The sequence below is a fragment of the Rhinolophus sinicus genome, chromosome 17, assembly GCF_057876585.1.
Source record: "Rhinolophus sinicus isolate RSI-liver-muscle chromosome 17, RSI-T2T, whole genome shotgun sequence".
NCBI lineage: Eukaryota > Metazoa > Chordata > Mammalia > Chiroptera > Rhinolophidae > Rhinolophus > Rhinolophus sinicus.
Window position 1 is genome coordinate 109,462,643 of NC_142517.1, and position 26,232 is coordinate 109,488,874.

Consider the following 26,232-nt stretch of genomic DNA (forward strand, 5'->3'; position numbering starts at 1 on the left):
ATTATTCGGACAATAGAGTTGGTCACGTTCCCCTCCCCCGGCCAGCTGCTGGCTCTGAGTGGCCCCCCAGTCCGATAAGATAGAGTGTCACACAAGCACCATCCATCCTGAAGATGTTGTTTGTGTACACGCTTATGTCAGCACCTGGCTGTGCACCTCTTATGTCTCTGTACGGTATAAAGGGGTCCGGTCATGTTAGGGGACAGTGGAGGCGGAAACATGGTGGAAACCGTGGGCTGTGTTGTACATGGCTGCTGAGACATGGGGCTATGGGGCCCTACCCCAGGGCGGCTGCTGTGGGCTGCTGAGAAACAGGCTGCTATGAGTTACGAGGCTGCTGCTGGCTACAAGTTGTAACCTGACAATGTCCAGCTGTGTGCAGCAGTGAGAGACCCCTGGCTGTGTCCCAGGAAGCCTGTGAATAAAGCATGTCTGCTCTGCCTTCGGCTCCATGCACCTTCTGGTCTCCCAGTCACAGACACCTTACCCCCAGGACACCGTCCACTTGGACATTGACATGACACCCATCTTCATGGATAGCTCAGAAGTGTCCTCTTTTCGTCTCCCTCAGTTTAACTTGCCACATCCTAGTCATAGTGGGGTTTTTGTCTGTCTAGTCCACAAAAGTTAATGGTCAAATGTTTGTCTTGGTCATTTGCCAACTAATTTTAAAATAAAAGACACTGCACATGATTTGCATAAAGGGCCCCATGTGGGTGTCTTTTTTTTTCTTCCTTTTTTTGGTTTTTGTTTTGTTTTGGGTGGGCAGGGATATTTGGGTTTTTAAGTCCTCTAAACACACTTGGGCACAGAAATGCAGTAATGTAAAGAAGAGGGACCTCCAGCTTACACAAACATCACCTTCAGCTGTATGCAAGGGATGGTTGTGTTGGAGTTTGTAAGGCACAGTAAGCATGCTAAGTGGCGGAGATCAGAACTCTCCGTCTGAACCTACTGAGGAGCAAAGCAGCAATTACACGGGATCCTGTGGGTCTCCTGTGGGAGAGGCCACAGTAAGATAAGATAGTAATGGAACGTGACTGGTCTCCCAACCAAGGTGCACTGAGAAACAATCAACGGGTCAGTCGTGGCCAGTCCTGGGGAGGTCTGAGTGGTGATCTTTGGGATAACCTTTGGCCTTATGGATTTGGACTCGAAATTAGAAGAGCCTATCATTTCAGATGCAATCACTTTTGGACATGCTTTTGCAGACAGTCCTTAATGCTGAAAACAGAAAATGGGTAATTCAAGAGGCCTTTCATAAGGTATTGCAAGGTCACTTTGCATGTGTCATAAAGTTGACTTCCTTATTGGTCGAAGGTCACAGAAGTAGTGGTTTGCTTTGATGGAAATAGCTATAGCTGTGTCCCTTCCTGCTTTTTACTTTTGCTTTTGCTTTTTCTCTGCACATGGTATCTCCACCATTTCTTTTGCACAAAGATGTCTTCTGTTCATCCTGAACATTTTTTAAAAATGCAGAATTTTATGTGATTGCTTTTATGCCTCACAATTATGCTGTGAATTTTACAAAAATTTATTTTCTTTTTCGATAATTTATTGTACCAAAGCTGTTTTTATAGCACATAGATGTCTATAACCAATAATGTAGCAGTTCTGCACTTAGACACAAGGTGTAACTAGACCAATTTTAAATGTCAGTTGAAAAATTATGGCTGTACTATTGCTTAAACAAAACTAGAACTGTTGTTGAATCCATAGCCAATACATTTACAGCAATCTGTGTACTGAACATAATAGATTGACATCTAATTCAAGATCACAACATCTGTCACATTCTAAATGCATTCAGGCTTCTGAGGGTTAAGGGACACTGGATCCAGAAGCTATGGAACCAGCAGTTGATTCTTGTATTCCCGATTAATCTTCTTATAAACTTGAAAGCAAGACCTTGGTTGCACCCACAGGTCCACATATGAGCACAAGTAAAGCAAAACTCTCACGCATGACCTGAAGTGAACAGGCTGGTGTTTAACAGGTGCCTCGTTTTTGAGATTATGCTGCCTTAATGTAACACAGTCTGGCAGTTGCTAAAGTTGTGTTCCCATTTTAAATTGACCAATTTTAGGGTGTCACACTTTTGAGCGGTTGAATTGGGATGAGTAATTGAATGAGGATGAGTAACTTACCTGTCCAGGATGAAAAGAAGCCTAGAAAAGAAGCAGTAACCTACGTCTGCCGATAACCCTGTTCAGAGCAACTCAGCAGGACACCACATTACTTTCTATTGGTCAGTTCCATGTTGCTGGCTAGGTCCATTTTTTTCTGCGTGAAAGCACGTTTTTATATGTATACAGTGACAAAACAAAGGCTTAAAAAACTATGTGAATGTGAATGGAAACTTGGAAGTATCTATTTTTATAAACCACAAAATTTTTTGTTGTTAATCAGGAAATCCATATTTATTTTGTAATTAAATGTCAAGCCTGTGGATGATTTTTGTACTTGGTAGTTCATAAAGGTTTACAGTGAATAAAAGGATATCATCTTGAGTATAGCAATATCAAAAGGAATTCAGTAGTTACTGCTGGTTAGGAATATAAGGTAAGGTCTTTTTTTTTCTGTGCTGGTTGTCACATTTTAAAAAGCACCAAAAATTGAAAGTGGTTTTTAAACTGCTGTTTACATAAAAGAAATCACAAAACCCAGTGCTTCCTCATACTGTGTCGTGTTACAGTCCAGTTTTGTGTGCTTTACTACACGGTTTGGTTACAGGACTTCTGTGCATTGTAAACATAAACAGCATGGAAAAGGCTGAATACCTGTGTGCAGATTGTAAGATCTGGTCTGGACTTACTGTGTATATTGTAACGTTAAATGAAAAAAAAAACCCCTTTGTATTATAGCCATGTGGTTTTATGTATGATAAACAGTTGAGTTCTATATTGAATTAATTAAAATTAAGAAAAAAAGAATTTTTCAGGGAATGGGCAGGTAATGTAGTGACAAGACACAGTGTCTGCCGTCTTGGAGCTGACACACTAGTGGGGAAGACAAACAATCAGGTAATGAACAAATGAAACAGACACTTTCAGATTGTGACAAGTACAGAGAAGGAAGAATGGTGTAATGTGGCAAAGAATCATGGGTAGGTTGGGGAGGGCTGTTTAAGTGGGGGAGACAGAGAAAGCCTGTCTTAAGAGCTGGCATTTAAAATGAAATCCAAAAGATGAGAGGGAACTGGCAGAATGTACAGCCAGGGAAAGATCATCCAAGCAGAGGGGACTGGAATTACCAAAATGCAGGAGTTGGGGAACTTGTCTGTGTGAGGGATGTACTGTGAGATGTATGGCTAGACCAGGATAAGCCAGGGGAAAGTTGGAAGCTGGAGAAGTGAGCAGGGCCGATCCTTCAGGCTTTGTAAGAGTTTGGGTTTTGTTCTAAGGGCCAAGTGTTATAAGAGTGGAGGGAGAGAGGGAGTATCAGTAAGGTTCTGATAGGAGATTCCAGCCCTCCTCCCCCCATAGAAACAGAGATTTGACAACCATCTACGGATGAAAATACTTTTGTGAGAGTTCTGGAGTCCAGTTGGGAAGCCCCAATTCCTCAGTGGACTGACCACAGAATCCAAGATTACATTGAAAAGGTTAGAAAGAGCAGTGTCTCTTTACTTGCATCACCCTTCCCCCAGGCCAGTAAAATTCAGAGCTGAGAGAGATTCCCTTGCCCCACAACTTCTCCTGTAAGAGAAAGAGAGAGCAAGTGAGGGGCTGGATTCCTAGCCTTTTGGAGCTCTGTCCAAGAGGTCTACTTGTCTCAGCACATGCAGAATACTGAGTAAAATGGCTTCGTTGGATTGTCTGGGAGCAGTGAAGAACAAAGGAAAAGGAAAAGGCTCATAACAACGGGAGCACACACTCCCCATGCACCACATCCCATGCAGAGGTTGTCCCACATGCTCCCACAGGTGGCATGTGGATCTCATCAGCCAATGAGGAGCTCAGCAATCAGCTTGACTTTGCAGGATTAGGAGAAGGTGCACAATCCTGAGACTGCTCCCTCAGGATGGAGGGATAGAGGTGGAACTTATGTCTGTTGTCTCTGCACCTCATTACACTGCTGTAGGAGGAAGGGGTGAGTGACTCTTGGCACTTGACATGGCTCTGTGGAGTAGGGAGAAGGCACAAAATCCTAAAATCCTTCAGGATGGAGGGAGGGGAGTAGAACTCGCACACAATGCCCCAGCATATCAAATCACTGCCCTAAGGAAAAGGAAAGGGCTGCTCTCAGCATCTGACACAGCTCTGTGGGATCAAGGGAAGGCACACAGTCCTAAGACTAGCCCTCCAGGAAGGACTGAGAGGAACATCTATAGAAAAGTTTTGAAAGGTCCCTAGAATCTCTAGCTGGGCTGTCTGGTGAATGTCTTTCCCTTCTGAAGCCAGTTCGTAAAGACTGGAATAGGTGACTACTTTTTCACATGTTCAGACACCAGCAGAGACTACAAAGATTACAAAGAATCAGGGAAATATGACATCATTAAAGGAACAAAATAAACCTTTAGTAACTGACCCCAAAGAAATGGAGATCTACAGGTTGTCTAACAGTTCAAAATAATCATCATGCAAGAGAATGCAGCTAGACAACTAAACAAATAGAAACTCTGGAGCTAAAGAATACAATGGCTGAACTGAAAAAGAAATGCAATAGAGAGCATCAATATCAGACTTGATCAAGCAGAAGAAAGAATCAGTGAACTCAAAGACTGGTTATTTGAAATTAGAGACACAGAAAGAAAAAGGAATGAAAAGGAGTGAAGAAAGTCTCTGGGACTCATTTGACATCATCAAGAAAACCAATGTAACTTAATGAGAATTCAAAAAAAAAAAAAAAAAAAAAAAAAAAAAAGAGAAGAGAAACAGAAAGGGACAAAAAGGTTATTTAAAGAAATAATAGCTGAAAAGTTCCCAAATCTGGGAAGGGAAACAAACAGCCAGATTCATGAAGCCCAAAATACCCCAAATAGACTGAACTAAAAAAAAAAAAAAAAAATTCACCAAGACACATTATGATTAAATTGTCAAAAATCGAAGACAATTTTGTATATGTGCTGTTGAAGCAAGCACAATCGAAGACAATTTTGACAATAGTAAGAAGAAAGTGAATTATCACACATGAGGGAACCCATATGAGGGATCCCATATGAGGGGATCAGCAGATTTTTCAGCAGAAATCTTGAAGGTCAGGACATATTTACAGTGGTTTTTAAAAAAAACAAAAACAAAACAAAAAAAACAACAGCTGCCAACCAAGAATGCTATACCGTCTTTAAAAATGAATGCCAGGTATACTCAGACAAACAAAAATTGAGGGAATTAATTTGTTACTCCTAAACCTTTCTTATAAGAAGTGCTTCAAGTTGAAATGACTGAATACTAAACAGCAACACAAAAGCATAAAAAGGTATAAATCTCACTGGTTAAGGTAAATATATAGACAAATACAGAATAATGTAATACTATAATGGTAGTACTCTTAACCATGACATAACAGTCAAAAGACAAAAAAGTATTAAGAATAGTTGCAGCTATACAGCCACCTTGGAAAACAGTTTTGCAGTTTCTCATAAATTTAAACATAGATGTCGTATGACCCAGCCATCCCCTCCTAGGTTTTTACTCAACTGGAATAAAAACCTATGTTCACACAAAAACCTATACTCAAATGTTTATAGTGGCTATATTCAAAATTATAAAAAACTAAGAACAACCTGAATGTATCTTCACTGAGGAATTGATAAACTGTGGGATATCCACGGAATACTATTCAGCAATAAAAAGAAACAAACTGATAATACGCAAAACAACATGGGTGAATTGCAAATGTGTTACGACAAGTAAGAGAAGCCAGACTCAAAAGACTGCATATATCAAATCATTATGTTGTACACCTGAAAGTAGTATAATGTTTTATGTCAATTATATCTCAGTTTTTAAAATAAAATGTTTTTAAAGCCTACATAAAAAAATTATAACTACAAAAATCTGTTAATGGATGTATGCACAATATAAAAGATGTAAATTATGACATCAATAACATAAAAGAACAGATGTCTTCACAAGTAAATTCTACTAAACATTTAAAGAAGAATAATACCAATCCTTAAATTGTTCAAAACAATTCAGAAGGAACACAGTGTTCAGAAGGAACACTTCTGACCTCATGTGTGAGGCCAGCATTACCCAGACACCAAAGCCAGACAAAAAATTAAAAGTAGAGTTGCTATGTGATCCAGCAACCCCACCTATACCCAAAGGGTTTGAAATCAGGATCTCAAAGAGGTATCTGTACCCCCATGTTCACTTTTTATAGTGGCCAAGATATGGAAGCAACCTAAATGTGCATTGACTGATGAATGGATAGAGGAAATGTGATATATACACACAATGGAATGTTACTCAGCCTATTAAAAAAAGGAAATCCTCCCATTTGCAACAACATGGATGAACTAGGAGAACATTATGCTAAGTGAAATAAGCCAGACATAGAAGGACAGATGCTACACTATATCACATATCTGAGGGATCTGAAATAGTCAAACTCAGAGAAGAAGGGAGTAGAATGGTGGTTGCCAATGTCTGGGGAGGGGGGAATGGGGAGGTGATGGTCAAAGGGTACAGAGTCTCAGTTATTCAAGATGAGTAAGTCCTAGAGATTTAATGTTATAGCATAGTGCCTATAATTAACAATGCTGTATTATAGTCTTAAACTTGGCTAAAATCATCATCATCATCATAAATATCGCAAAAATAATGATAATTAAAAATAATGATACTAAAATATCACAAAAATAATGATAAAAAATAAAGAATGTAGAAGAAACTTTTCGAGGTGATGGATATGTATATGGCATAGACTGCTGATGGTTTCACAGCTGTATACTTATCTCTAGAGTCATCAAGCTCTATATATTAAGTAAATATATATAGCTCTTTGTATGTCAATTATAACTCAATAACGTGGTTTTTAAAAATAGTGGATAGAGAGGAACCCGATTGGGTCTAGGGAGCTAAAGGGATCATGGACAAGGCCATTGGGACATGTTTATAATCCATATTCAGTGAGTAGAACTGGCACAGAATAATATAAACTGTGTCATTTTATAAAAACAGAATTCAAAGCCCAGAAGGAAATATGCACAAACGTTACAGCAATTACCTCCAGGTGGTATGATTACAGATGATTTTCACTTGTTTTTCTTATGCTTTTCTGTATTTCTTCACCCAAGCAAAACAATAGAGATGATTTCAGAATCTGAATTTGTAAGTCACAGTGCTTAGTTATAGGCAACAGAATCCACTCTTTCTGGTTTGAGCAGAAGGGGGATTTATTCCAGAGTGTTAGCACTGAGATTCCAGGACACCAAGCTTGGATGCCTCATAGCCAGGGTCAATATAGCCTGGAGAATCACCTAACTCAACCCCAGACAGTTGCCATGGAAACCCCACTGCCTGTGACTCTCAAGCCCAGACAGTAGAGCCTGCTTCTGGGGGGAAAGCAGGCCCCTCTGCTCCCTGCCAGCCAGGAGTCCCATCCCTCCACCACCCTGTGTCACTCAGTTTCACATCTTAAATCTCAAGCAGGCATCTGTCCAGAGGAGCTGAGGCCATTTGCAGATCCCTAGCTGCAAGGGAGTCTGAGAAATGTAGATTTCAGTTTTCCATAGACTATTGTATCCCAAGTCATGGAAGGCAGGGTTTGGCACACAGGTTGAACAAGTCAGTCTACAAGATCTACCAGAGAAGTGAAATAAGCGTGGCAAAACGATCACTTGCACCCTTGAACGTTTGAAGGCCACATGAGAATTCAGTCATCCATTGTGTTCTAGCAAGGACCGCAGCAGGCTGTCTTTTAGTCCAGGCAGAGCTGGCTGTCAGAGTGCCCTGCTCTCCTCAGTGCACACCGACCCCACTTCCAACTGCCAGCACTGCTCTGCCTGGGGACTTTCCTCACTGCTGGAGACCCCTTGGCCGCCTGTGTGGCAGGCTGAAGTGTGGAGACTTACCATTCGCTTGGGAATGAACTCAGCCAGCACCCCGGTTGCCTCACCCCTTGGGTGGGAGAGCTCTGCACTGCTCTGCATTGGCCCCCAGTGCTCCCTGGTGGCCCACACTCCTGTGGCCACAGTGGCAGGTTTCCGAAGTGATGGCTCCAGCAGTGACTGGCTCCCACAGTGGTGGGCTGCTTGATAACTGCCAGTATTAGCCACCGTTTCTTCCTCCTCTCACTTCCCTACCCTCTTGCCTTTGCCTACCACATAAAATCCTTTCACCAGAATCCTTATCTCTAGGTGTGTCTGGGGTAGCCCAAACTAAGGCACTATATCCTAAGCATGCACCCACGTTTAGGCATCCTGGCTCTGGAAGACCTGCTGGGGACAGTCACCTGGGCAGTGGGTTAATGGGTGTGAGGGCTGCTTCTGTGACCTCACATCTGTTCACGCCAGTTTGAAAGGTCGTCCTGTTCCTGGTTCTGGTCCTTACCGGCAGAAAACCAGGGGGCAGCGGGACGCTCCCGGACACCTGCTGCCTCCCCCAATGCTGACCCCATGACCAGAACACAGGTGTCATTCGCTCCAGAGTTCTTCCCGACCCCTCTCTGTTTCTCCCTGCATCGTTTATTGCTGCTTTTGCCCTAGGACCAGTGATGATACGCCATGGGATTTAACGGCATCCCCTGAATGTGCCGTCCTTGTATACAAGTGGACTCTGCTACGTGCTGCTGTTGGCACATGAGGGTTGCGCCAACTGTCAGGAGCTCACGCAGCAAATGTTCCCTGGGGCCTGCTCGGGCAAGGCCCCATGCTGCTGGCGCAGGGGTGCATCGTCTGCTGTGGAACTCTGCCTTCCAGCCAGTGTCGTCAGGATTCTGCCCAGCAGCCTGGCCGCTCAGTGGCAGGGAGCTCACATCCTCAAATTACACCTTCAGGCAGCGGTGAGAGAGGCAGCTTTACTGACTCATTTACAATGTGCCAGGTGTGTGCCTTGTCTCCTTATAGCATTCTTGGGGGCTAATTGCTACTATCATCCCCAATCCACAGATGAGGAAACTGAGGCTCACAGAGGTTGAGTGACATTCTGAGGTCACCAGGCAGGCGGTAACGGGGGGAGCTGGGCTGGCACCAGGATGGTCTGACTCAGGGTCCATGCTTCTTCCCTCATGTCTGCTGGTCTCTCAGACACAGGGTGTCCAGAATGACGGGGCTTTTGGTGTTGCCGTGTCTCTGTGCCTCTGCATTGTCTTAGCTCTGGGGACTCTGCATTGAACCTAACAAATCTCTTGTCCTCATGGAGTTCCTCCTAATGAGGGAGGCAGAGACAGCAAATATTCCTAAATAAGACCGCTTCATGTGGCACTGAGTGACAGCTAAGCAGGGTGATGTGATGGAAAGGCGCTGAGGAGGAATTCGTGTTTGTCATCTGTCGCTGCATAACACTCAGCACCTTACAGGAGCAAAGGTTTATTGTCTCATTCTCTCTGGGTCAGGAACCCAAGAGCAGCGTGGCTGGGTGGTTGTGACTGAGCGTCTCTTGGGAGGTCATGTTCAAGATGTTGGCTGGGGCCACCTCATCTGAGGACCTGGGAAATCTATTTCTAAGCTCATGCATGTGGCTGATGGCAGGAGGTGTCAGGGCCTCACCAAGACGGCCTCTCCACAGGACTGCTAACAGGACATTGCGGCCGGCTTCCCCAGGGTGAGCGACTGAGATGGAGATTAAGATTGAAACACACACACACACACACACACACACACACACACACACACTACCCTGCCTACCTGCTTTCTTTTCTGTCACGGCTATGATAAAATGGAAAGGAAAAGCACAGGACAAGAACTCTCCTGCTGCTCCTGTGGATAGAACACCCCAGCCATCTTTGGTGTGCTTTTGCTTCAGCCTTCCTGAATATGGCTGTGTAGTCTCCCACTGGACAGAGAGCTGCTGTGCCCTTTGTCTCTGTCCCTTGGGCAAGGGCATAGCACAGGTTTCTGTTGCCCATTCTGGTCTTGTATCACCTGCCAATGTGGGGGCAGTGAGACCTGTGTTGGCATGCACTGATGCCCATTGGGACAGCTGGACAGGGTGTCCAGTGTCCTTCTAGAGCAGGGCTTTGCATTCAGGCAATGGGAACACGGTGCTGAGAACTACCTGCTTTTCGACTCATTTGCTACTGGAGAGAGTGCGGGGATGGTATGCGGTGGGGTGGGGGATGGAGTTTGGGCACTGTCAGGGGAGGCCTGGGCCGTCCGCCTGGATGTTTGAGGAGCAAGGTGGGGACTAGACTCTGTTCTCCTTTTTAAAATAGTAATTCATTGCTTTGTTGAACAGCTGCTCATTTTTTCCACTTTAAAATTGTGGCTTATACACAGAGGAGACATACAAATTATATAGTCATACGTGTGTGTGAGTGTACACACACACACACACACACACACACACACACACACACACGCACACAGTTTAAAGATTTGCTATAGTCACCCTGTATTCACCCGCCTAGTCAGTACATGGGACATTCCCAGCAGCCCAGTGCCACTGGTGTCCCTCCTGACAACAAGCCCCAGGGTGACTGATGCCCTGACTTTTGTGACACTCATGTCCTTGCTGGGCCTCACAGTTTAACTCCCCGGTGGGCACCTCTCAGCTGAGGCCTTGAGTTTGCCTGTGTGCCTGCATCCAGATGGATTATAATGCGGGCACTATTTGGGGACTGGCTGCCTGGGCGACTCCCCCTGCTCCTGGGGGTGGCTGTTGAGTGCCCTTTGTGTGCATGGGTCACATTCATCCATTCTCCTGTGGGGCACACTGGGCCCATTCCAGCTCAGGCTCCGGGAACACATGGCCCAGGCCGTGCCACATGCTTCTCTGGCGTTTATACCTAGGAGCACACTTCTGGGTCAAGGGGTGCTTTGACCTTCCCTGGGCAAAGCCACCATCTTTTCTAAAATGGAGCACTTCTGTGTGCCAGGCCCTGTGCTGAGCTGGGGAAGTGGGCATCAATTGAAGCATGATTCAAAGGGAGGGAGGCCTGGCTGAATTTGTGGAGGGTTGTCAGAGATGCCCCACTAGTTAGGGACGTAGCTGCTGAGAGTGACGGATGGTCAGGAGGTGCTAACTATGGAAAGCATCTCAGGCAAGAGGAAGAGGACATACAAAGGCTTTTAGGCTGGAGAGAGTGCTTATTAGTCAGCTCTGGCTACCATAACCAAATATCATCGACTGGGCGGCTTGGACAACATAGGTCTAATTTCTCACAGTTCTGGAGGCTGGAGGCCTCAGACCAAAGTCCAACAGGGTCAGTTTTTGGTGTGGACTCCTGTCCTGGCTTGCAGCCAGCCGCCTTCTCACTATGTCCTCACATGGTGGAGAGAGTGAGCTCTGGTGTCTCTGCCTCTTCATGTAAGGGCACTAGCCCTACCAGACTAGGGCCCCATCCTTTTGACCTCATTTAACCTTGAGCATCTCCTCACAGGTCCCATCTCAGATACAGCCACATTGGGGGTTAGGGCTTCAACATATGGACTTGGGGGGGACACAGACATTCAGTCCATAACGGGGTGAGGAGAATTTGGGAAATTGGAGCACATGTTGGGTGAAAGGCGAGACGGCATTTGGGTTACCCATTGTGTAACAAACCACCCCTAAATTTAGTGATTTGAAACCATAATCATCATTTATGTACTCAGGATTTCACAATTTGGGCAGGGCCCAGGGGGACCCCTCCTCTCTGCTCCATGTGACATCAGCTGAGGCCTTGCTCACATGGCTGATACTGGGAAGTCAGATGGGGTGACAGCCAGGGGCCTCGGTCCTCCCCCATGTGGCTGCATGGGCTCCCTCTCAGCATGGGGACTGGTTTCTAAGAGCCAGAAAGCAAAAGATGCCAGTCTTTTAAAGGTTAGTCCTGAACCTGGCAGAAGTGTCATCTCTGCCATTGTGGAAGTCACAGAGTCCAGGTACAGCGACTGGCCACTCACATCACAGACATCACCTTTTTTTCTTTTTTTAATAAAAATAATATGTATTTAAGGTGTACAACCTGATGTTTTTGTATCCATATACATAGTGACATGACTACTAGAGTCAAGCTAATTAACGTGTCATCTCCTCACAGTTACCGTGTGTGTGTGTGGGGGGGGGGGGGGGGTGCATGCACCCGAGATCTACTCTCAGCGAATTTCCAGTATCTAATACAGTGTTCGCTGCAATCCCCATGCTATGCACTACATCTCTACACTTGTTCATCCTACGTAACTATAGCTTTGTACCCTCTGGCCTACATCTCCCCATTTCCCCCACCTCCCGGCCCCGGTGACCACACACACCCCTTCTTTTCTAGGCCAAGTGCTGCAGTAAACACTGCCACCTTTTATGTTGGGCACCATCTCTTAGGCTAGATGAAGTGTGATAAAAAAAGTATGGTGAATGTTTACATTTTAAAAACATTATTACAGTAAAATAAAATAAAATAATCACATTGCCATTAATCCCCTTCAAACTACTCCCCCTCACTTTGAACACACTTATCCCATTGTTCTTGCCACTTTCTGAAGCAGTTCTGGAAGTCCTCTTTCGTGAGTGTCTTTAGTTGCGCTGTTGTGGCTGCATTGATGTCCCAAATCACTTGACTTTGGGGAAGAGCCAGAAGTCACATGGTGCCAGATCTGGTGAATAAGGTGGGTAAGGACACACCATAATGTTTCTATTTGACAGAAATTACCGTACCAGAAGTGATATGTGACACGAAGCATTGTCATGATGGAGGATGAAACCGTTTGCCCATTTCTCAGGCCATTTTCTACACACATCGTTTCTTAAATGCTGTAATAAGCCCTTATAATATTCAGAGTTCACTGTAGTGTTCCTGGGTGCAAACTCAGCTCACACAATTCCATCAAGGTAAAAAAACACAATTAACATCAACTTGACGGCTCTTGGCAGAGGCGTTCACCGTATTGTTTGATCATACCTGCTGGGTCACCTTGCCCTTGAAGTGCGTATTGGCCAGCTCTTTCCCCAAGCCAGCACAGCCCCAAATGGTTAAGACACCAGGTGGAAGCACACAAAAGCTGTGGAAATCAGGGCCAGTTGTCCCAAATGCCACTGTCTGTGCTTTGTTCTTTTGTGGCCAGTGCACAGGGTTCCATGACTGGGTTTGCAGCTGAGTATGTTTTTCTGGAGTGAGGTCCATGGCTTTCATGAGATGCTCTGAAGGGCCTCTCACCCAGACAAAAATGCCATGATCATGACGATAGATATGAGCTGACTCTACCTTTGTAACGTGGCTGTGTGAGGAAGACGGTTTGCTCATCCTCTCCAGGCCCATCTCAGAGAAGCCATAGTTGATCACGTGCCCCGCTCACCACCTGACTTAGCAGGCAGGAGCCCAGTACCGCGTGCACCAAAATTCACTTTTATGTTTTATTTTTTTAACTTTTTCTTGTGGAACAGTACTTCAAACATACACAAAAATAGGGAGAACAGTATAATTACCAGTTTATTATTACAAAGGATATTAAAAGGTACAAGTCAGCAGCTAGAAAAAGAGACACATAGGTCGGACAATTACGTTCGTGAACTCATCCTAAAAAAGGTGCTACATACCTCATTGCTGAATATCACTATGGTCACCTTCAAAGCACTCCCCTTGGGAAGCTATGCACAGATGTCAGTGCCTAGTCCACCCTTCAAAGCAATTTTGGAACTCTTTTTCTGGAATGGCCATCAGAGCTGTCATCGTATTACCCTTGATGTCCTGAATGTCATCAAAATGTCTTCCTTTCAGTATTTCCTTTATCTTTGGGTAAAGAAAGAAGTCACTGGGGGCCAGATCAGGTAAGTAGGGAGGGTGTTCCAATATAGCTATTTGTTCACTGACTAAAAACTCCCTCACAGACAGTGCCATGTGAGCTGGTGCATTGTCATGATGCAAGAAAGAGCCATGAATTGTTGGCGAAAAGTTCAGGTCATCTAACTTTTTCACGCAGCCTTTTCAGCACTTCCAAATAGTAAATTTGGTTAACGGTTTGTCCAGTTGGTACCAATTCATAATAAATTATCCCTCTGACATCAAAAGAAATTAGCAACATCATTGCAACAAGTTCGTGAACTTAATTGCAGACCTCGTAGGGCGACGTTCTGTACAAAGGAACTTCTGTTCCTGTGGAGTTTGTTCTGTGGAGTTTGGCACCACATGCATGGTGCCATGTGGAAGCGTTCTGGTTCCCCAGTGTGGATGCTCTGAACCGTCTCCGTTTGGGTTTTATTGGAGACTTCATTACATAGGTGTGATTGAATAACTCATGGCCACTGGGGATTGAATGGACCTCCATCCCTTGTCTCCATCTCAGAAATTAGGGGTGGGACTGAAAGTTCTAACGTTCTATTCAAGGTTGGTTCCCTTGGGAACCAGCCCCCATGCTAGGTGCTTTCCAAAAGTCACTTCATTAACACAAGCCCGGCTGTGGTGGAAAGGGGCTCATTATGAAGGACAAGACATCCATTTCAGCTTGATGGCCTTGAAGTGTTTTCAGGAATTGGGGACAAGAGACCAAATGTAACAAAAGCTGCTGCCATTGTTCCTATCACTCTAGAAATTCCAAGGGTTTTGGATGCTGTGAGCCAGGAACCACAGATGAAAACCAAATATATACGAGAAATAGAATTTGGTCCTCTCAATGACCAAATATATTATATATTCCGTGTAAGTCACAGTGGTGTGCTTGGGTAAGCAGTACCCAGGTCAGGAGCCCAGGAGCCCGTGTCCCCTTCCACCACCTGCTGCCAGCTGCCTCTGACCTAACTTCTCACAGGAGTCGGGTGTGTTAGCTGGCAGCCGAAGTTGACAGGAGGATGGTATAGCAGTGAGTAGAGTGGGTAGAGTCAGCAAATTGGAGTTCACATGGGCCTTGGCACTGGCTGGCACTTACACAGCCTCCAGAAGCCCCGGCCCCTCACCTATGCAGTGGGGACAGGTGCTGTGAAAATCAATAATCAAAAATTACTGGTTTGTCAGGGCCCAGCCCAGTGCTGAGCACATAGAGAGGATCCAATAAGGAGTGTCTCCCATGGTCGTCATCTTCAGTATTATTTCCCAGTTGGTTCCTGTGGTGAGAGGGAGTGACCTGTGGCCTCGGCAGTCATTGTGTGGCTGGGGTGAGAGCCGTGCACCCCCAGACACCTGCGGGTGTTTGGAATCCTTGATGGCATCCTAGAGAAACTGTCCTGCTCTGGACCATCAATTAGTTTGAATGAAAACCTGGATGACATCTGTCACTGCAGTGGCAGACATAGGAAGAGGGTACAGGATGGCCTCCTAAGATCAGTAAGGTTGGTTCCACAGGAGAAGCCATCCCCTGACATTTGTGGGGCTGACAGGGCCATGCAGCCAGTCAGCAAAGTTACTGAAAAGGCAGCTTGCCAAAAGAAAAGTTGTCTGACTTTGGATTGTCTGTTTTTATTTCTAAAGCTCTGTGGCAATAAAACCCAATTTGGGACATGCCCGGATTAGACTCCTGAACGTGTTTACTCAGAGGCCTTTGTTCCTTCAGACCCAGGAAGCCCAGCCGTACCTTTAGCCGTCAGCTCAGCGGCTTGTGCTGTAATCCTGAATTCCTTCACCTTCACCTCGCTTCACCTGGTTTGCAGAGCAGCGAGGCATTGCTCTTGATGGGTGCTGAGTATTTTGCAATTTCTCTGAAAGTTCAAGTGCTTGATATGATCTAATTATTCCAGTTTCTTGACATTCAGTCTTGTTTCCTTTGTAAAGCAGTGCAATTGACTTCTGGGTCCTTGAAAAATAGAGCTGGTAGTGGGGAAGTACACTGCAGATACCACCTAGGGGATGCCGTGAGGCCAGCACACTGCCCCACTCATTCATTCATTCAGTCATTGTTGTCTTCCAGAGCCCACGCATGTAGTTCAGCACGACAGCCCCTCTCTGCGGTTATTCCCTAGCTCCTGGGATGTTCAGCTCCTGGGCAAACAATTGCAGTCATGGTCATGGGCACTATAAAGGGGGGGGGGGCAGGGAATGAGCCCTAAAGCTCATTCCAAGGGGAGGTGACTTTCAGGGTGGAGTTCCAGGTCAAAAGAAGGGCAATGTGAGACCCTGGGGGCTGGGCCTGGGGCCAGTTGGCTGAGGCTGGAGAGTGTAGCTGGGGACCTCAATGTCTGCACAATGACATCTGTGTGGATCTCCCGGAGCAAAGGGCACTGGCATTCTAAGCATGTGTTCTCTCTCTCGTTGCAGGTCTGAAGGAGAAAGCTCCCGGAGCGTCAGGTATGTGTCCTCAGCCTCTGTCGCTGCCTCTGTGTCTTGGGAATGGGCAGCTTCTATGAAACCATGCGCTTTGATTTCTCTCTGATGCGGTTTTGCCGGCTTAGTGGTTGTTCCTCTCTGTCAGGGGCTGCTGGTGGCCTGGTTTGCCTAGGCTGTGACCCACCTAGGACCAGAAGATTTTCAGTTCAGGCAGCTCCTGGAGGCAGGCTGTGTGGGATGGGAGCAATTCTTTGGGATGTCTGGTGGCAGGACGGGCTCCCAGCCACGTCCCTACCACGAGTGGGTGCTGGGAGATGTGTGTGGGGTGAATGACTCCATGTGGTGATAGGATTTCGGCTCTGAAGAGAGCTTGAGTGCCATGTTCCCCGCCTGCCCCTTACTCCCACCTCAGCGTTCTGTGTGGTGGGTTGTGTTTTTGCGAGGCAGGTGATGTTGGAACCAAGCCCTGAAGGAGGAGGAAGGATGGGAAAAACATATCAGTGGGGGGCACAGAGTGTGCTTGGACCTGTACGGTGAGAATAAGGAATGCCTGAGAATACTGAGAAGTGGTATGCAAGGTTCAGCCGTGTGAGTCCCAGTAGGACTCATGGAGGAGCTTAGCGAGGAAGAAAGCTGCTGTATGTTCAAGCAGAGAAGGCTGTGTTTAAGTTCTTGTAGGGCTGAAGAACCCAACCCCCTTGTGACCTCTAGTCCATTCCCCTGCATGGACAACTGGAGATGGGACTTGTGATAGAAAACAATGCTACCATGTTTCCCCGAAAATAAGACCCAGCCGCACCATCAGCTCTAATGCATCTTTTGGAGCAAAAATTAATATAATACCCTGTCTTAGATTAGATTAGATTATTGTATTATATTATATTGTATTACATTATTATCTTGTATTATATTATTATATTGTATTATAAAGACCCGGTCTTCTATTGCATTAAGATAAATCCGGGTCTTACATTAATTTTTGCTCCAAAAGACGCATTAGATCTGATGGTCCAGCTAGGTCTTATTTTCGGGGAAACATGGTTGGACTTTAAGATGCTCTTGTCAGGCCTGGACGTCATCTCTCTCGTGTGCAGGCAGCTGTCTACGTGGGTGTCAAGTCTCCGTCACATGTCCCACCCTCTGCCCACGTGCATGGGCACAGGGGCATGTATGTAAAGCCCTCCCTTTGCTCAGGACTGGAAGCTCTCCAGACCATTCCGACCTGACTCCCGCAGGGCCCTGCTCCCACTGCCGTGCTTCAGCCTCTGGACAGCTCTGAAATTTGTGTTCCAGAGTGTCCATGAAGTTTCTGCCTTATGCAGCCCGGTCTCTCATCATGTGTGCTTCCGTAGTACCGCTGCCCTCTCAGCCCCAGGAAAGGGAGTGTTCTAAATTCAAGTTCCACAGTGACCCTCCTGCTTCTCCCCCAGGCACCCCTGTGCCCATCCTGCTGTAACTGCAGCTCTCACTCAGACCCCTCTGCCTGGCACCTGTGCAACCTGGTTTCCTGCTCCAGATCCCCAGTCACCTGCTCCCACCAACTGGGCTACTGGCTCTTCTAAATGCATCCATTGATTCCCTGCCTGCCTCTGCTTGTGTGACTGCGCTGTTCTCCCGCCCACTCAGCAGAACCTCTGTGATGCTACCTTCCTCAGGTTTCCAGGGGCTAAGGCTGAAGTGCTGTTCCCCCCTGCTTGGCTCCATGGCTTTGGGCTTGCTTTTGATCCCCAAGTTCATTCTGTTTTGTGTCCTAGTGACTTGAGTACTTGTCTGATTCCCCTGGGGCAAAGGCATTCCCCAGGATGCGGCCCCAGGTCGTCTCCAGGTGGGGCCAGCACCAGCCGGGCAGGCGCTGACACGCTGTAGTGGAGTGAATTCACTTGGTATCACTGGGAGGCCCGGGCATGACACCTTGCACAGAACAAGCACAAATTAATGTTTGTTTAGTTAGATTTAGAACGCATAAAACATTTTCAGGCCTTCAACTGAAAGGAAAATAGGAAAAGTGGATGATCCAACTGCTCAATGGAGCCCCCTGCCCCTTTCAATCCACCTTCCACAGCAAACCCACATGAAAAATAGTGGGCAGAAAGAGCTGCAGTTGATGACTGAAAAGGCTGGATTTCATTACCTGGCTAAGTAAGGTGTGAGGGACACCAGAGCTTATGGTCTTTACTAAATAATGAGGAAGGTGAGCCCTGAGAGACTCTCCTGTACCCCACCCCCTACCGGGTCCCTGCTGGGCAAGGTGATTTTTCTTTCTCTTTTTATTAGTTTTAGATAATAATTAGACATTTACATCCTTTACAAAGTGATAACCCCACCAAGTCTACTACCCATTTGACATCATGCAGCGCTATTACAATACTATTGCCTGTATTCCCTATGCTGTACTTTACATCCCGTGATGTGTGTGTGTGTGTGTGTGTGTGTATGATTATGGTTGACATTCAATATTATTTTATATTAGTTTCAGGTGTATAGTGCAGTGGTCAGGCACCCACACAATCTATGAAGTGAACCCCCGATAAGTCCAGTTATCTGGCACCTACATGATCTGATAACATTATGGATTACGTTCCCCGTACTGCACTTCACATCCCTGTGACTATGTTGTGACTCCCAATTTGTACTTCTTAATCCCTTCACCTTTCTCACCCATCCGCCCACACCCCTCCCATCTGGCAACCATCAGTTTGTTCTCTGTATCTAAGAATATATCTCTCTTTTGTTTACTCATTTATTCTGTTCTTTAGGTTCCACACATAAGTGAGATCATATGATAACTGTCTTTCTGCATCTGACTTATTTCACTTAGCATAATATCCCCTAGGTCCATCCATGTTATTGCAAATGGTAAGATTTCATTCTTCTTTATAGCAGAGTAATACTCCACTGTATAAATATACCACAATTTCTTTATCCAGTTGTCTATTGATGGGCATTTTGGTTATTTCCGTATCTTGACTATTGTGAGTAGTGCTGCAGTAAACATAGGGGTACATGTAATTTTTTGAATTAGTGTTTTGGATTTCTTCAGATAAATACCCAAGAGTAGAATTGCTAGATCATAGGGTTGTTCTATTTTTAATTTTCTGAGGAACCTCCTACTGTTTTCCACAGTGGCTGCACCAATTTACAATCCCACTAACAGTGCATGAGGGTTCCCTTTTGTCCACATCCTCGCCAAAACTTGTTTGTTGATTTTTTTTATAATAGCCATTCTGACTGGGGTGAGGTGGTATCTCACTGTGGTTTTAATCTGCATTTCTCTGATGATTAGTGGTGTTAAGCATCTTTTCATATGTCTATTGGCCATCTGTATGTCTTCTTTGGAGAAATGTCTGTTCAGGTCCTCTGCCCATTTTATGATTGGATTGTTTGTTTTGTTGGTGTTGAGTTGTATGAGTGGTTTTTTTTTAATATAAATAATAGATATTAACCCCTTATCATATGTGTCATTGGCAAATATTTTCTCCCATTCAGTAGGTAGTCTTTTTGTTTTGTTGATGGTTTCCTTTGCTATGAAAAAACTTTTTAGTTTGATGTAATTCATTTGTTTATTTTTTCTTTTGTTTCCCTTGCCCAAGGAGATATATCAGTAAAAATACTACTAAGGTTAATGTCTGAGAGTTTACTTTTGACTTCCTATATTTTCTTCTAGAAGTTTTATGGTTTCTGATCTTACATTTAAGTCTTTAACCCATTTTGACTTTATTCTTGTATATGGAGTAAAAAGGTGGTCCAGTTTCATTGTTTTGCATGTATCTGTCCAGTTTTCCCAACACCATTTATTAAATAGACTGTCTCTACCTCATTGAATAATCTTGCCTCCTTCATCACAGACTAAATGACTATATAGGCATGGATTTATCTCTGGACTCTATTCTATTCCATTGATCTATGTGTTTGTTATTAATGCCAATACCATGCAGTTTTGATTACTATGGCCTTGTAGTATAATTTAATATCAGGTAGCATGATACCTCCAACTTTGTTCTTTTTTCTCAGGATTACCGTGGCTATTCAGGGTCTCTTATGTCCATTTAAATTTAGGATTATTTGTTCTAGTTCTGTGAAAAATGCCATTGGTATTTTGATAGGGATTGCATTGAATCTATGTATTGCTTTGGGTAGTATGGACATTTTAAGTATATTAATTCTTCCTGTCTATGAGTGTGGTATATATTTCCATTTATTTGTATCTTCTTTAATTTCTCTCTTCAAGGTCTTATAATTTTTTGAATACAGGTTTTTTACGTCCTTGGTTAAGATTATTCCTAAGTATTTTTTTTTTAATGCAATTGTAAATGGGAATGTTTTCTTAATTTCTCTCTCTGATAATTTGTTATTGGTATATAAAAATGCAACCAACTTCTGAATATTAATTTTGTGTCCTGCTACTTTACTAAATTCATTTATCAGTTTTAATAGTTTATTGGTGGAATCCTTGGTATTCTGTCTATATAGTATCATGTCCTCTGCAAAATAATGACAATTATATAATATTTTATGAGCATTACACCCCAAAGCAGCAGAATGTACATTCTTTTCAAGTGCACGTGGAACATTTTCCAAGATAGAACACATGTTAGGCCACAAAACAAGTCTCAATACATTTAAGAAGATTGAGATCATATTACGTGTCTTCTCTGACCACAATGGTATGAAACTAGAAATCAGTTACAAGAAAAAAAACAACAGAAAACAAACAAACAAACACACAGACACATGGAGGCTAAATAACATACTATTGAATCATGAATGGGTCAACGATGAGATCAAGAAAGAAATCAAAAGATACCTTGAGACAAATGAACATGAAAAAACAATGATCCAAAATCTATGGGACATAGTGAAAGCAGTCCTAAGAGGAAAATTTATAGCAATGCAGGCCTACGTAAAGAAATAAGAAAAATCTCAAATACACAGTCCATCTTTACACCTAAGGGAACTGGAAAAAGAGCAGCAAACAAAGCTCAAAGTGAGTGTAAGGAAGGAAATAATAAAGATTTGAGTGGAAATAAATGAAATAGAGACTGAAAAAACAATACAAAAGATCAATGAAGCCAAGAGCTGGTTTTTTGAAAAGATACATGAAATTGACAAACCTTTAACCAAACTCACCAAGAAAAAAAGAGATAAAACCCAGATAAATAAAGTCAGACACTAAAAGGAGAAGTAACAACTGACACCACAGAAATACAAAAAATTATAAGAAAATACTACAAGCAACTACACACCAACAAATTGGACAATCTGGAAGAAATGGATAAATTCCTAGAAGCATACAATTTTCCAATGCTGAATCAAGAAGAAACAGAAAATCTGAATAGACCGATTAGTACCAATGAAATTGAATCAGTAATCAACAAGCTCCCAACAAACAAAAGCCCTGGACCAGATGGCTTTATAGGTGAATTTTACCAAACATTCTAAAAAGAATTAACACCTATTCTCCTCAAACTATTCCAATAAGTCCACGAGGAAGGCAGGCTCCTAAGCTCATTTTACAAGGCCACCATTACCCTGATTCCAAAATCCAGGCAAAGACATTACCAGAAAAGAAAACTATAGTCCAATATCTCTAATGAACATAGATGCAAAAATCCTCAACAAAATATTAGCAAACTGAATTCAGCAATACATTAAAAAGCAATACATAAATACATTAGCAAACTGAATTTAGCAATACACCACGATCAAGTGGGATTCATTCCTGGTATGCAAGGTTCATTCAATATCTGCAAATCAATTAATGCTATACACCACATAAACAAAATGAAAAATAAAAATCATATGGTCATATCAATAAATGCAAAAAATGCATTTGACAAAATCTAACATCCATTGATTAAAAACTCTTGGCAAAGTGGAAATAGGGGGAACATATCTCAACGTAATAAAGACCACATACAATAAACCTACAGCTAATACCATACTCAATGGGGAAAAGCTAAAAGCATTCCCCTTAAGATCAGGAACAAGACAAGGATGCCCACTTTCACCACTTTTATTCAACAGAGTACTGGAAGTCTTAGCCACAGCAGTCAGACAAGAAAAAGAAATAAAAGGCATCCCAATGGGAAAGGAAGAAGTAAAATTGTCATTATTTGTAGATGACATGATACTCTATAGAGAGAACTCCAAAGATTCCACCAAAAAACTATTAGAGCTGATAAATAAATTTAGGAAAGTAACAGGATACAAAATTAATATTCATTTCATTTTTATGTACCATTAATGAACTATCAGAAAGAGAAATTAGGAAAACAATCCCATTTACAATTGCATTTAAAAAATAATTAGGAATAAGTTTAACCAAGGAAGTAAAAAAACTGTACTCAGAAAATATATGTGCATACATATTCATTTTTTTCAAGAGAAGTTCTACAACTTACTTTTTTCATTTAAAAATCCAACATCAACATCTTTTCATGTCTGCACCTGTAGATATATTTCATTTTAAAAATAAAAATAAACCAACATGCACCTAAAATATAATTTTGTGGATGGTATATATGTGTTTGTTTCATCTCCCAGTGCCAGCTGGTCACTTAACACTTACAACCCCTGCAGCTTCATTATTTAGATTAGAAACTGCCAAAGTGAAGCCCTGGGTCATTTTCTCCCTTGCTTTGCCTGCGTTCCCTCTCTGAGTCTGAGGACTCAGTCTTGGCCCCAGACACCCACTCCTTCCCCTCCCATATGAGGAAGGTTTTCCATAATGACAGCTCCTCCTTCGCCTTCTCCTCCAGCCTCCCCAGCTTCACCGCTGTCCCCTCAGTAGGAAGGTGCACCTCAAGGCCAGCCCCTCTCCATGCCGTCCTGGGACAGCCAGAGGTGTGTCTGTTCAGAACAATCCCTCCACATAGCTCTGCATCTCTGGTCTTTTTGCAGCCAAGTCTGGTCCTGACTGTCCCTAAGGTCCCTAAGGTCCCTAGGACTCACATCATTGAAAGTCTAAGTATGAGAAGCTCCACCAAGAAATTTCCAGGTGAGATGGGGTGTAAAAATGGCACATTGAATGTGTTCTCCAAAAATGGCCTTGTTATGAAAAGGAAAGGCTGAGAAACTGATCCAGTTTAAAGGAGACTAAAACACCCAGGACCACTAAATGCAATATGCGATTCTAGACAGGCTTCTGTAATGGAGGTTTATAAAAACGTCACAAAGGATAAAGTGCCCAAAATAGTATATGAATAGGCGATTAGGTGAAAGTCTTATGCCAAATGTTAAATTTACTGAAGGGAATAACTGTACAGTATACAAGAGACTCTGCTTTTTCTTAAGACATGTACAATGGAAGAGCAGAGTCTCTTGTGCACAGCACAGTTATTTTTCCTGTGCTCACAAATATGGGCACCATCACAACGTTAAAATGGTCGTGACTTCAAAAGGAAACCTTATGACCTTTAGTTAGCATCCAAATCTTCCCTCCTCCTCTCCAGCCCTAAGCAACTGCTAATCTACTTTGTAGATTTATGTGGACATTTCATAACAATGGGATTGTACTGGCTTCATTCGCTTAACATAATGTTTTCAAGGTTCATCCATGCTGTAGCGTGTACCAGTATTTTTTATTGCCAAAACGTTGCATTGTATGGATACTCCATATTTTATTTACCCATTCATCGGTTGGTGGATATTTTGGTTTTTCCAGATTTTCACTCTATGAATAATACTGCTAAGAATATTTGTTATAAGTTTTAAGTGGACATGTTTTCATTTCTCTTGAATATATGCTTAGAAGTGGTTGCTGGGTCATATGCTGACTCTATGTGGACCATTTTGAGGAAGCACTGTTTTCCCAAGTGGCTGCACCGTTGTTCATTCCCACCAGCAGTGTATGAGGGCTCCACTTTCTCCACATTCTCAGTGACACTTATTGTATGACTTTTTGATTCCAGTTATTTGTGTGAGTGTAGTGCTATCTCGTAGTGGTTCTGATTTGCATTTCCCTGATGGCTAATGATGTTGAGCATCTTCTCATCTTTTACTTTTCATGGCTTTTTGGGAAGTAGAGGAGATAAGTGTGTCTGACCTACTGTGTTTAACTCAAAACACAATAGCTCATTTCAAACGTTAAACAGGAGAACATTTCTTCTAAATAGTTGAAAACATGTATGTGTATAGCGACACCAAGTCCTTACCAACATGTATAGATTTCAGGTTCTATACTTTGTACATGTTAGTATAGTTACTGTGTGATTAAGGGACAGCAATACTGTGCACTGGGTTTGCTCTGTAAGATTACTTCTTGGGTGGACTTGAGGGGGACATTCACTCAAATTAATCTTCATGGATGAGTAAAAGGCAGAACAGGACTGATTGCCGAAGCCTCTGGAAGCACAATGCTTTTTCGTCACCAATGAGGTTTACGTCTGTGGTGTATAAGTGTGTTCCACAGGTGATAAATATTAGAGAAATGTGAGAACTTGACAGGGCACATAGCATATGATTGAAAGGTAGATGGCAAGATGCTTCAATGGGCTTTTTCACTTGATTGTGGTGTAAAAATGGGACGCATCACACATGCCAGATGATAACTGTGAAAGTTGGGTGAGGGTACATGGAAGATATATTTTTCTATCTGCTCTTGTGTTTAAACATTTCTGTAATAAAAAGCTTTAAAAAATGAAAGATGTTGGGTGCCTCATAAGAGGGGGCAAAAGGCTACCTGACCAGGGTGCATCACTCCATCAAATCTAGAGTTTAACTATCTCTCAATAAGGAGATTTCAGGAAGTGCCATTCCTTTGAGGTTGGGAAGGAAATCTCTTTCCATATAACAGGAAGAAAGAAGATATGGAGGAATAGGAGACTGTTTTGATGAACAGTTCCCATCTCGTGGCTTCTAGCTCATCTGTGAACAGGGGTCCAGTATGTCTGCTGAGCACATGAAGATGGCCTCAGTTTGAGAAAAAGGAAAAGACATTTGAAGTAGATTTCAGTAGCATCAGAGAGAGCATTGACTAAGGAAATAGTGACCTCGGGTCCATTTGTTTTCTTCATGTTAGCAAGCATAGAATAATTATTTGTGGAATGAGTGAATTATTTCCAGGGAGAGCATGGGCTCAATTTATCAGGGCACCAGTAGACTCCATCGTGAGGTTTGACCCAATAGTGATCATTAACTTATATGAAGGAATTTCTGGAAAAGGCAGAGAGATGGGCTTTTTTCCAGACAAAAAGGATTAAAGTATATTGGAAGGGTCCCACTTACAATGGAGCTTTTGAAGTGTTGGTTAACTGACAGACCATCTGGTCTACCTTGGTCTGGCCACATGGATGTTAGAGCCCTCCAGTATCTCCCCACCTCTTCACGTTCTCTGCTTTGGGCCCCATCTCACCTGATTTGCCTCCTAGGACCTCCACAGAATCTGCATTCTATCTGTGACACTGAGCTTCAGACATTGTAGGGTCAATGACATAATTCTGGACGAGAAGATACAAGTCAGGTATTGAGAGAGGGCTGTGGTGGACATCTGATTTGCTGCTTTTTTTTTTTAAAAAAAAAACACTGGGTATTCACAAACCTTTCTAGAAAAACTGCAAGTGTTCCATCCTAGTTTTTGAGTCATAGCCTATACAAGTTGAGATGTGTTCCCTCCAGATCCCTATTGTAAGGGTGGGTATGTGTGCAGTTTGGGTCAAAAAGAGCATTCCATGGAGGTCCATGGTGAACGCTAAACATCTGTAATCCATGTGCATAGTCTATTCAAGACTATGCTCTGATTCAAGAGCTGCAGATGTTCTGGGGGAAATGGATTAGGGCTCCACCAGGGCCATGAGGATCAAAGGGGACACATCCACCCTGAGAGCTGAATGGCACTCGCTAAGGGCAGGATCGTGCATATTTCCCTGAAGCACGGATGGAGGGAAGGCACCATGATCACTTTCCCCAAACACAGGGACGCCAAGCCTGGCGACATCCCCACAAATATCGTTTTCG

At 43.5% G+C, this 26,232-nt stretch overlaps 1 protein-coding gene across 9 annotated transcripts in view; it reads left to right on the forward strand.

The window, feature by feature from the left end:
- The window catches only part of IQSEC1 (IQ motif and Sec7 domain ArfGEF 1), a 486,955-nt gene that overhangs the window by 134,548 nt on the left and 326,175 nt on the right, over positions 1–26,232 (forward strand). For 8 of the 9 annotated variants that reach the window (XM_074334136.2, XM_074334125.2, XM_074334147.2 and 5 more), the window contains exon 2: positions 16,270–16,299. The exons of the other annotated variant lie outside the window; for it this stretch is intronic. In XM_074334136.2, the coding sequence (XP_074190237.1) occupies positions 16,270–16,299 (30 nt within the window). The remainder of the gene's footprint in view (positions 1–16,269; positions 16,300–26,232) is intronic. 9 annotated transcript variants of the gene reach the window in all.